Below are 12494 nucleotides of genomic sequence, written 5' to 3'. Positions count from 1 at the left end.
TTCACAAATTTTGGTAACACTTTACAATAACAGTACATGATTAACCATGAACTAATACCTGAGTTAATAGTTACTTCAACATGAACTCAAGATTAGTTAAGATATGAACTAATGAAGAGTGATCCTTAACTACGACAGGAGTCATAGGGATTCATGCATGAAAACAAGCCTTAACTACGCGTTAATACATGTTTGATAATTAATGCATTAATTAACATTTAGGGTAAACTAAATCAAACAGTCTCTATAAGAAGGAATAATACATATTTGGACTTTGAAATAAATTTAAACAATTTATTAATGTCAGAATTTAAACTACTGACATCAGCAGCTTCATTCTAAACATTACTGAAAGGCACATGATTAGTTTGCCATTATTTTCACTTATCCTCCTTGTCAAACATATAAAATACTAAATACACTATTTATCTTAAAAGGTCTTAAATCTGTTTTGTGATATTCTTTCCTATCAAACTAAACTACTTTGACTTACATCAGTTCCTGAGGAATCGGTTCCCAAAAAAATAACCAAACAGGAAACATGAACTAAGGTCAGGGAGCGTTTGCTGGGATCAGATTCAGAAGTTCACTCTCCATCCAGACGCAGGCCGTGATCATCCTTTACCTCCATTCTCTGACTTTTTGAAAAGTCACACAACATCACTTAACTGGGCTGAATACTTATATAGTTGTGTTAGTACATGTGTATTTGATAGTAAGTTAATGATAATCATGAGCTGAATTTGGTAAGTAGTTAACAGTGAATTAATTATGATTGTGCCCCCTCAAGTAAAGTCATGACATAAGTATACATTAACAAACCATTAGTTGATGTTAGTATATGGTTAGTTAATAATGAGTTAATTATGATTGTGCCCCCTCAAGTAAAGTCATGACATGATGCACATATCACACATCATTAACTAATATATGAATAAACACTATAGAGTGCCATCCTTATTCCTTTACACCCCGGTACAAAAAAACTCAAATAAAAAGTATTTGTATTTTATTTTTATTTATATAATTAAACATATATGGACTTGAAAGCAAGCCATAAACATACCTGTAAAGACACACATAAGGCACATTTACATGTAAAATAGCGCGCGTCCACAAGCTAATGCTAATCAAAGCATATACATTTAAATGACACAAATACAAATACAGTTAATAACTGCACATAACCTCCTGAAAATCCCAATAAAACATACATGTAAATATGTCTTTAATTATTAATTCGGCTTACCAAAGCAGTCAACATTTATTAGTTTAAAATGCCAGCAACACAACAAAGGCGCCAAGAGAACACCTAGCGTGCGCCACTAATGAGTGTCCCGCCAGAAACAAACCCTACATACTTTAGTTCCTGGAATAAACTATGACTATTTAGCTATGACTAAATATAAATGAACTGTAAAAATCAGAAAACGGTTTAGATCAAATTAAATTTATTAGTGGTAGTTAGTCTATTTTCCACATTTGATTAGACAGATCTATGTAATTAATGGCTAAATAATCATGTGCCATTGCAATTATTTGTCACAAAGCTGCAGATGGCAGATTATGATATTACAGTGTAAATTATGACAGTATTAAATCACGTTTAATTCAAATTCAAAGTACTTCTTGTTTACTCTTATGGAGGCTGATTTATTTAGTTTACCCCTAAATGTTAATTAATGCATTAATTATCAAACATGTATTAACGCGTAGTTAAGGCTGCTGTTTTCATGCATGAATCCTTATGACTCCTGTCATAGTTAAGGATCACTCTTCATTAGTTCATGATTAGTTCATATCTTAACTAATCATGAGTTCATGTGGAAGTAACTATTAATTTAGGTATTAGTTCATGGTTATTCATGTACTGTTATTGTAAAGTGTTACCCAAATTTTAAGGAAAAAACATTTCATGTGATAAAAAAAAAATGTTTTGAGCTGAGAAGGGATTCAAATATAAAGTACAATATCATTTATTTACATTATTTTTTAATGTAATACAATTTAAAATAGAATATAATCTTTTTAAATAAAATAATTTTCTTATTCATATATTATTTCTTAAATTCACCCGTTTAAAGCGAAGAAATATCACATTATATGATTCAGTTAATATTAATTGTGAAATACCTTTTCACTCGTAATGTTTAACTTAAAAAATTGTTTTATATTATTATATTTGTGTTTTAATACATATTTGTTGTCCGATTTTAGTTAATTTTTTTCTCATGATACAATTTCAATCAGTGACCACTAGATGTCCTGCGAGTTCCACGCATGTGTGACAGGAGAACAACATCTGATCCACTGATCACTGTGGGTAAACATACACGCTTGTCAAAAAAAAAATAGATTGAAAAAAAAAATAGATTTCTCCCAAGGGATATATTTGTCCTTTGCACACGTGAAAACGTTTTTTTCCTAACAGTATATTGACTAAACACTGGTTTTTTTTGTTTTTTTTTAACTTTATTTAGGACTGGAGTAAAGCAGAGACATCTTCGTCCGTTTTGCGAGGATAATTCATTTTAAACAGTGCAGAAAGGTATGCTACAACTGTGATAATCTAAGGTAAATAAATACTAATGTTCTCTCTCTCTGAGATTTTCTTTATGTATGTGTGCGATATCTGATTAATCGCACTGACACGTTTAAACTTTTTAAATATTTCTAGTTTATTTTAATAGAATATTTGCGATGATTTATCATTAAAATGCAGCTCAAATCTATGTATATGAAAGATCAGACCGTTGAATAAACTCATTCTTTGAGTTACATTTAAGCATAATCACTTGCGTCATAGATAAATCATTACTGAGATCCAATCAATGTTTGATTAAGTTATAAAAGTTCATGGTTGAAATATTTTTGACTATTAAAATACACGTGTTTGCAAAATTTTCCTCTTCTCTGAACCTCTTTCACCAAGTTGTGTGAAGAGCCGAGAGAACCGTGTTTTGAGATATAACAACTTTTTAAGCTTTATGTTTTTTATTATTATTTTAAACAATTTCCTTGACTCAATGGAACTCATTTTTGCGGTATAGGAAGTCTCTTTTTCCACAGGAAAAATGTAAGAGGTTTTCATACACATTTAGGAAAAACTATAAATCTTTTGCATTGTTTTATTTCGCTTGTGATCACAGTTTAATTTTAATAATTTAAACTATTTTATAGATCATTGATTTTGCTCTCTCTCTTCTTGCAGCCAGAGGTGTGAAATTGAGACTGCTTGTGCATGGGGATGGGATGGCTGGCTGGCTGTGTGTGTGTGTGTGTGTGTGTGTGTGTGTGTGTGTGTGTGTGTGTGTGTGTGTGTGTGTGTACTTGTCTACCTATCAAACAGGGGACATTGGTGTCGTAACACATTCACGAACAGGGACCACCGAGCAAAGAGGGGACATTTTTCAGGTCCCCACTTGGTCATGCTTTAAATCATGTTAAAATCAAGTAAAAAACGCTCTGGTGAATTTTTTTCATTTTTGACCAAGTGGGGACCTACAGGTGTCTGAGTGTTTAAGCCCATACTCAGCAGCTCCCCTGTAGGCTGGAGCAAGAACTGCAATGGCCCATAAACACACGTCATTCACACTCCTCTATTATTTGAATGGCTTGCTGTAGTAGAGAGGGTCTGAGACTGCGAGCTGCTGTTTAACAGGCTGCTTAAGGAACTGATTCTTGGGATACGGAACAAAACATTGTTTAGAGGGTAGTTGTTATTATTTAATAAATTACTTTTTTATTTGCTGTATACTGTTTTATTGACATTATATACTTTATTATTGACTATATTATATACTACAAAAAAATCCTTATATCTCTTATACACTACCGTTCAAAAGTTTGGGATCTGTAAGATTTTTAATGTTTTTAAAAAAAGTTTCATCTGCTCACCAAGGCTGCATTTATTTAATTAAAATTACAGTAAAAACAGTAATATTGTGAAACAATTTACAATTTAAAATAACTTTTAAAATAATTTTGTATTTGAAAATATTTTAAAATGTAATTTATTCTTGTGTTGGCAAAGCTGAATTTTCAGCATCATTACTCCAGTCTTCAGTGTCACATGATCCTTCAGAAATCATTCTAATATGATGATTTGGTGCTCAAGAAACATTTATTGTGTAAAATTGTACAAAATATTTGTGTACAATATTTTTTTTTCAGGATTCTTTGATGAATAGAAAGTTCAAAAGAACAGAGTTTATTTGAAATATAATCTTTTGTAACATTATAAATGACTTTACTGTCACTTTTGATCAATTTAATGCATTCTTGCTGAATAAAAGTATTAATTTCTTTAATTTCTTTTCATAAAAATAAAAATTCTTACTGACCCCAAACTTTTGAACAGTAGTGTATAATGTTACAAAAGCTTAGTATTTCAGATAAATGCTGTTCTTTTGAACTTTGTAATTATCAAGGAAACCTGAAAAAAATGTACACAACTGTTTTCAACATTGATAATAATAAGAAATGTTTCTTGAGCAGCAAATCAGCATATTAGAATGATTTCTGAAGGATCATGTGACACTGGAGTAATGATGCTAAAAATTCAGCTTTGCCATCACAGGAATTAATTACTTTGTAAAATATATTCAAATAGAAAACAGTTATTTTAAATTGTTTCACAATATTACTGTTTTTTGCAAAAAGAGTGGATGAGATTTGCAAACAGTGTCTTAACTACCTGAACTTGTTTAAGGTTTTGCCTACAAAGTGACTGATTCGACAAATGGGTTTAGGCCACTGAGCATTGGGTTCAGAGAATGGGGTTTAGTGTTTTAGCAATTGTGAAATACTGTAAGCCATACGAGTCTTAACACCAGGTTCCCTTTAAGGAAGCAACTGTGTGTATTTGTGTGTGTGTGTGTAAAGGCGTCTGTGGTTTCATGTGCAAAATGACACTGCAAGAGCTACTGATCTGCTTCATTCAGGCTTTTCAGGGGGTTAGAGATGTATCATGAAACAGGAAGTTGTAGTTTCAGAAAAGAGCTAACAGGAACTAAAAAAGAAAAAAAGAAAAGAAAAAAAGGCAGAGCCCACACAAAACAGAGTCGTGCCATTAGTGAGTGAGAACCAGCCATGAGGGACCATTTATATCTTTTCTTCTTTATGATTCAATTTAGTTCTGGTAAGATAAGACTTTTAATTATTTTTTAATTTATGAGAAACTGGTGTGAGATCAGTGTATCAAGTGGTTGTAGTTATTTAAAACATCAAAACATTTAAGAAAATTTGTGTTTTGTAGTTTTCCTAAGATAGGACTGTCTGTTCACACGTGCAGAACGTTGAATTAATTTGTCAATTGCAGAGATATTCAAACTTAAAACATGAAATCAGGAGGGCTTCTTCTTCTTTTTAAAATAGTGAAGTAGTGCAAACAGAAACTAAAAATTGTATTTGTGTACACAAATGAAAGGAAAATAAATACATTAATAAAAATAAAACAATATGATGAGATTTGAGCAACATTGTCTTTCTATGTTCATTAAAGTTGCTAAGGTTTGAATAAAGGCCCTCACAACATTTTCAAAATCAAGTTAATTTACATGAACATAGCTTACATTGCATTAAACTACAAGTTTCTGATCAAAAATCCTTCAGAGATTAAGTTGTTGATATTAAATGTCCAGTTCGTTCAAAGAAGAGAATTACTGTGAGATCTAATAAACACAATAAAGTGCTGCTCATGAACACAAACCTGAAGCTCTTCTCAGCTTTTTCCTGATTATTATATATTCCAGTAAAGCCCATTTGTAAGTTTTTGACAAGCTCTCTTGTTTTCAGGCTGTATTCTTTCAGATGAGCAGCAGACAATAGAAATAACAGGATACACAGGTGGATCAGTGGTGCTGCCCTGCTCCTGCGCTCATCCTCAGTCTACAGCCAACACATTCACATGGCTGTATTATGGCAATGGTAAACAATGGATTCCAGTATTTGAGGATGAGGAATACAGCAGCAGACGTGTGCTGTTTAATGAAAGTTCTCCACAAAATCTGTCTCTTCTCATTTCTGATCTCAGAAAGGAAGATGAAGGGTACTATCAGTGTAAGACTGAACAATCTACATACATTCATTTAATAGTGAAGGGTAAGTGATGCTTCTTCTAGAAATATCAATCGCTCTTGTTAGACTTTATTGACAGCTCAGGAATAGAATTTTTTTTACAAAATTATTATTTGACAAAAAAAAAAAAACTAAGAAATTTGGAGAACCAGTGACAGAATTTAAAATGTACATTCATTGACCTATTAATATTTTTTAGGCTGTGATTTGGTTCAGAACACAGAGAAACTGAATGAGGTGACTGGATATGCAGGAGAGTCTGTGGTTCTGCCCTGCTCATGCTCTGAACTACTGGCTAAACCTGAACAGATACGATGGATATATTATTTAGAAAAAACTACTAAGGAAATTTACCCAAATGAAAAGTCTGAGAGGCACAAGAACAGAGTCAAACTGTTGAATCAAACATCTCCAGGAAATCTCTCTCTACACATATCAGCACTGACCGCAGAGGACGAAGGAGACTATGCTTGTTCTGTCTCGTCTCAAAAAGTCTACTTCAGACTTCATGTTGAAGGTAGTTTTGTTCTGTTGATGTTATTTTGATCATCATTACTACTGATTTTATGAAGAATCTAAATATCTAGAGGAATGAGGTAAACTTGTAGGATGACATCAATGTTTGCATTGTTATATTATCATTGACAGTTACTCTCGGGACAGAGAATCCACACATCCATACATCCATCAGTTTATCAACACTTCAACCTTCACACCAAACACAAGAACTTCCACCAGCTCAACAACCACACGACACATCTCAATGTAAGTCATTTTCATTATACTACAATTACAGTATTTTATCATTATCTTTCATCATTTTTAAAAGTTCCCTATGTAACTTTTTATAAAAATTACCAAAATTTAAATATTGGGTCAATACATTATCAACCCTTACAAACAGTGTCTCTGTCTTACCCTGATTCACTATGGTAAGTGTTGGAAATCTCAGAAGCATAGACCAGGAGACTTTGGGATCTCTTGAAGCAGAAGTGATAGTCAACTTTCTTTTGTTCAGAATGAGTCTTTCAGCTTTCTTGTAAACTGGGGAAATTAAGCACTCACAGCCCAAATGGTTAGCATGTCAGCAAGCTGCTGCTCCAAGAGTTTGGAGAAGAGGGGAGGGGCAGTTTCAGTGTAGAAAGTAGACTGAGTAGGAGCTGAGTAAAGCTGTTCATTTCTTTTAATGTCTTTTTGTTTTTCCTACACTCTTTCATCCAATGTCCAGGTTTACCACAGTAATGACAAGTGCTTTCTCTCTTAGGACATTTACGTTTCTGTCTATTCTCTTTGTTGACCTTAAAGGATGCTGCTGCAATCTTTACTCTTGTCTTGACATCTGAGTCTCTTTCCCAGATGGCTAACCTATCCAAGTTGTTTTGCAGAGTTCCATTGGACCATGTGAGGTCTAAGAAAGGCAATGCATTTCTGTATTCTGATGAGAGCCCATCAAACCACATGTGGACCAGTGGTCCATTATCCTCTAACACCTTCTCTGGAGTGTCAGCTATTCCACTGTATGCTGCCGCTGACTGACAAAATCTTTCAGTGTACTCCCTTACAGTTTCATCCTTCTTCTGTACACAACTAGTGATCTTTGACCAGTCCACCTTTGGTCCAACAAGGTTCTGTAACACTCTCAGAACTCCTTCTCTCAATTTGCCTTTGCTGGAATGCTGAAACTCAGAACTATTTACAGCACTTTCAAAATCATTGAATTCTGACTCTTTCAGGATTTGTGACATTAGCTGGGTGACGTCAGCTAGGGACATATCATAGAGCTTCATTTTTCTGGACAACTCTATCCTAAACTCAGAAAAGTTTCTATGCACTGATGGCAAATTCTCAGCAATTCTTTCTATGTCTTCAGGACCTATAGCGGTACTGACTGCTTGTAACTGCAGTATGGGGGTTACAGATGTAACTGTGTCAACCCCTTTTGCCCTACTCTGAGCCTTTTGTCTCGCTCCACACACTTCAACTGCATTTACATCTTTATCCATGAATCCAGTATTGCTATTGCCCTCTAGTCTACAGAAAGACTGTATGTCAGGATAGCTTTCATCTGACTGTTGGTCTTTTGAGTCACGTTTGGTTGAGGCTTTGTTAAGGCCCAACTTCTGAGTGAGATGAGACACTCGAGTGTGCAACTGTTTGTTCTGCTCTTCTAACTTAGCAATACGTTGGATTTGTTCTTTTGCAATGGATAGAGTAAATTCTCTGTGGCAGCAGATAATGCCCTTCATATTTTTCTTCTGAATACAAGCACCAAGTACCTTTTTGCATTCTTCAATAGACCAAACTTTTTCTGGATGAATCCCAAATTTCTTTGTCAAATCCAATCTGACTGACTCAGTCACAATTGAGTCCATGTGCTTTCCTAACAATGATTTGAACTCACTATCTGTCCATAAAGGAGTAGCTAGTCCACCTTTCTCAGTTGTTGGAATAAGTCTAGCGTTCTTTCTCAACATTTTGTAATGTCTTTCTGGCACAACAATACACTTCAACACTTCCCTGACAGAGCAGAGGTTAACCTAGTTAATATACATCGTAATGTATTCAACCTTCTCTGGTGAGCAGAGTAGAACCAACTTGCTAACACACTGTAACAATTGTAACCTTCCCTGAATTAACAGAGGATGAACCTTCTTCTCTAGCAAAGTAGAGGATGGCTATTCTGTTAACCCTCTGGAGTCTGAGGCTGATTTTGGGCCCTGGAGAAGTTTTGACATGCTCTGACATTTGTGCTTTTATCAGTTGATTATAAACATATTAATGACAAAAGTGTCATTACACTGTATTCAGCACAAACTAGGCTACCATAATATGTGAGGAACATGTATGTACATGTTTGTGTTTTTAAAGGAATAATGTTTATGCGTGGTTATTGAAAAAACAAAAAAAAAAAAGTAACTGAAACAATACCTCAAAATGCATACTAAATGTTTTTTCACAAGACTTTTGAGAATTGTATATTTTAGTGTAGAGTTTTTGCTTCAAAATGATGTGGAAATGATCCTCCCTACTCTGACACATAAAACATTGTATTGATTTTAAATTTCGAAGACACTTTTTGTTTAGCTAGGCCATATGCGAAGAGGTGTGACTCTTCATGAATAATGAAGTGATTTACACCTGGGGAGATTAAGACCCTGCCCCTAATGAGCCGCATAATGAGCCATTCAGTCAGGAATGTGACTGAGTCAACTAAGAAAATGCAAAGACAAGACATATCATTGTTTTTTTTCTTTTTTATTTAAAATAAAGTTAACAATATAATCCACATATAAACTAGGGTCAAAGGCACATTTTGTGTATACAGGCAAATAAAGGTAAGGTTTATAAAAAAAGCCCACTTTTACACCCTATACATAACCTGCTTGATCACATATAGATAATCTTTGCAGCCCAATGGTCAGTGAGAGGTGGTGAACAGAGAATCTGAACAGTCACACATCTGTGTGCCATTTTTGAAAACAGTTCCTTTTCAACTGAAGACACAAGTAAATGTCACATGCCTGGCATTTCCAAGGTGTGTCTTGCCTTTTACCAAGCTGTACTTTGCAAAGCATGCAGTTCCGACGACCAGCGGTGGCATTATTCCTTGCATTTTGAACATTTTGAAGAGACTCTTAGGAGTGTGTTCATCAGCAGGACGCAGCTGTGGTCCAGGTTCCCGTGCAGGTAGGAATCTCAGAGTCTGTGGAACCATGTCAGTGTCATTATCTGTTTTCCATGACAGAGCTGAATGCCTGTTGCTTGTCTGAATGTTTTTCTTGGCCTTTTTTGCAAGGGGTTTTGGAGCACTCTCATTAGGGCTATAGCTGGAGAAAAAAAAACAGTGAGATGGTTATTACACAAGGAGCTATACTATTTGCATCATCAATAACTAATACTAATATAATGTTTATTATTGTATATATTAACATTACCAAGCACTAATGCTAATATTGTGCACGCATAAGAAAGAAAGCCATACAGACACATATATACATACACTACCGTTCAAAAGTTTGGGATCACTAAGATTTTTAATGTTTTTAAAATACGTTTCGTCTGCTCACCAAGGCTACATTTATTTAATTAAAAATACAGTAAAAACAGGAATATTGTGAAATATTATTCCAATTTAAAATAACTGTGTACTATTTAAATATATTTCACAAAGTCATTTATTCTTGTGATGTCAAAGCTGAATATTCACCATCATTACTCCAGTCTTCAGTGTCACATGATCCTTCAGAAATCATTCTAATATGATGATTTGCAGCTCAAGAAACATTTCTGAACAATTGTAAACAATAAATGTCTCTTGAGTAGCAATCCTCATATTAGAATGATTTCTGAAGGATCATGTGACACTGTAGACTAAATAGTACACAGTTATTTTAAATTGGAATAATATTTCACAATATTACTGTTTTTACTGTATTTTTAATTGAATAAATGTAGCCTTGGTGAGCAGATGAAACTTATTTTAAAAACATAAAAAATCTTAGTGATCCCAAACTTTTGAACGGTAGTGTACATAGGCCTACCATATAGTGGGTGAACATGTACTTACTCTTTCTCATTATCGCCTGTGTTGCTGGGTGCCCTCTTAGTGGGAATTGCAGGTGAATGTGAGAGTGATGGATCCACATTTCTAAAACAAAACAAAAAACTGTTATTATTAGCATATAAGATACTACTCTCATACCATTACCTATGCATAACGGACAGGAAAGTAACAGGTATACAAGCATGCTGTATATGTCTGTCAACTGGCCATTACCGGACAAAGTGTGCGAATGTGTAAACGTTACAGTCTGCTATATCAGTTTGCACATATAGTGGGTAAACGTGTACTTACTCTTTCTCATTATCGCCTGTGTTGCTGCGTGCCCTCCTAGTGAGAATTGCAGGTGAATGCGAGAGTGATGGATCCACATTTCTAAAACAAAACAAAAAAACTGTTGTTATTATTAGCATATAAGATACTACTCTCATACCATTACCTATGCATAACTGACAGGAAATTAACAGGTATACAAGCATGCTGTATATGTCTGTCAATTGGCCATTACCGGACAAAGTGTGCGAATGTGTAAACGTTACAGTCTGCTATATCAGTTAGCACATTTAGTGAATAGCAACACGTTCGCGCATTTCACAACCAAGCATATTTTAGCACATTCACGTCTATCATAATATGCTATTCAACTGCATGCAGTTAATCGATCTAACGCGTGTATCCAACGTATCTATGCATATTAATAACAAGTCGAATATCAACAGAAAAGCATTCTATTTATAAGCATTTTTATGAGATAAAGTTATATAGAGTTATATAGATAGGCCTAGATGTAAATATAAGACAAATATATATGTACGCTTATATAGAAAAAACACGTCAAATAATTTAAGTAAAACTAAATCACTTACTCATCAGAAACTGTATCTTCAGCTGGATCAAGTCGCTCTTCAAAATACAGACGTTCATCGTCAGAGTCGTGTTCTTCTTCCGAGGAAAAAGTGAACTCTTCCTCACTGTCCAGGACCATCTGAAGAGGCTGCTCACCTGAGTAGTGATGCTTTTTAAGACGCTGTTAGGGGCGTTTACAGTTTGCATAGATCGCCTCAGCACATTATCTTATGAATAGAGCGCTCTGCGCGTGGGCGGGCACACATTAAAGATAATTAGGTAAGACAGGAGAAACAGTACCTCTCTTTACTTTTATACTGATTACATAAAGGGAGAATATTTTTTTTAGAATTTATTTGTTTTGTTTAAAAGTAGATACTTAAAGCTTTGCAAAGACATATCTCTCATGTCCATGTAGCATGTATAAGCCGTCTATTTTAGTTACTTTTAGTGACCTTTTAGAATGATGTTTGCAGAGACGGAGATGGCAGGACAGCACACCCTGTATATTTTATTTATTTTTAAAAAAGCACAAAGTTTTATTTTGATTGTGAGTGTACACAAAAAAAAGAAGACATTCTATAGTTTCATTTGATATATTACTTATGTCTCTATGATAAAAAATGACGGAGTATTTTAAGTCTGTTTTGCTGCAATGTGAAAAAAAAACTGCAAAACGCGCCGGCGCGTTTTTAGACCTCAGAGTGTTAACACACCACCTTCCCTGATTAAACAGAGGATAAACAACCTTCCCTTATAAAGCAGAGGATAAAACTTCCCTAACTTTACAGAAGATAAACCAATATTAGCATGTGATGCCACTCTTCCCTGCCTGAACAGAGGTTACCAATATTAGCATTTAATGCTAATCTTCCCTGCCTGAACAGAGGATAAACTTCATCTCTAAAAGAACATTTTTAGAGGATAACTTAGTTAACCAAACCCTACAGCTGTCTGTTAACTCTTCTCTGACGGCGCAGAGGATAACAACTTTGTACTGGTCTTAATG

The 12494-nt window shown here is 34.4% G+C and overlaps 2 protein-coding genes across 4 annotated transcripts in view; one reads left to right on the top strand and one right to left on the bottom strand.

Annotated features, from left to right (window-relative positions):
• Positions 1-4852: 4852 nt before the first annotated feature.
• Positions 4853-12494, top strand: part of LOC125244922 (junctional adhesion molecule-like) — a 100701-nt gene continuing 93059 nt past the window's right edge. The window contains exons 1-4 of the mRNA XM_048155316.1: positions 4853-5140; positions 5797-6102; positions 6278-6595; positions 6727-6843. Coding sequence (XP_048011273.1) covers positions 5092-5140; positions 5797-6102; positions 6278-6595; positions 6727-6843 — 790 coding nt within the window. The 5' untranslated portion in view covers positions 4853-5091. The remainder of the gene's footprint in view (positions 5141-5796; positions 6103-6277; positions 6596-6726; positions 6844-12494) is intronic.
• On the bottom strand, positions 9318-11987 carry LOC125244937. Of its 3 annotated transcripts, XM_048155336.1 has the most exons (4): positions 11506-11987; positions 10934-11014; positions 10646-10726; positions 9318-9905 (listed from the first exon to the last, which is right to left on the bottom strand). In XM_048155336.1, exons 1-4 carry the CDS (start codon positions 11622-11624, stop codon positions 9569-9571), a joined length of 618 nt encoding a protein of 205 aa, XP_048011293.1. In that variant the 5' UTR covers positions 11625-11987; the 3' UTR covers positions 9318-9568. The 3 variants fall into 3 exon arrangements, with proteins under 3 accessions (XP_048011293.1, XP_048011295.1, XP_048011294.1); XM_048155338.1 differs by lacking the exon at positions 10934-11014 and having other exon boundaries at positions 11506-11983; XM_048155337.1 differs by lacking the exon at positions 10646-10726 and having other exon boundaries at positions 11506-11982.

This window comes from Megalobrama amblycephala, linkage group LG14 (assembly GCF_018812025.1).
Source record: "Megalobrama amblycephala isolate DHTTF-2021 linkage group LG14, ASM1881202v1, whole genome shotgun sequence".
Classification (NCBI taxonomy): domain Eukaryota; kingdom Metazoa; phylum Chordata; class Actinopteri; order Cypriniformes; family Xenocyprididae; genus Megalobrama; species Megalobrama amblycephala.
The sequence above is the reverse complement of the archived record's forward strand: the minus strand, read 5'-3'. Positions and strand labels throughout refer to the sequence as shown.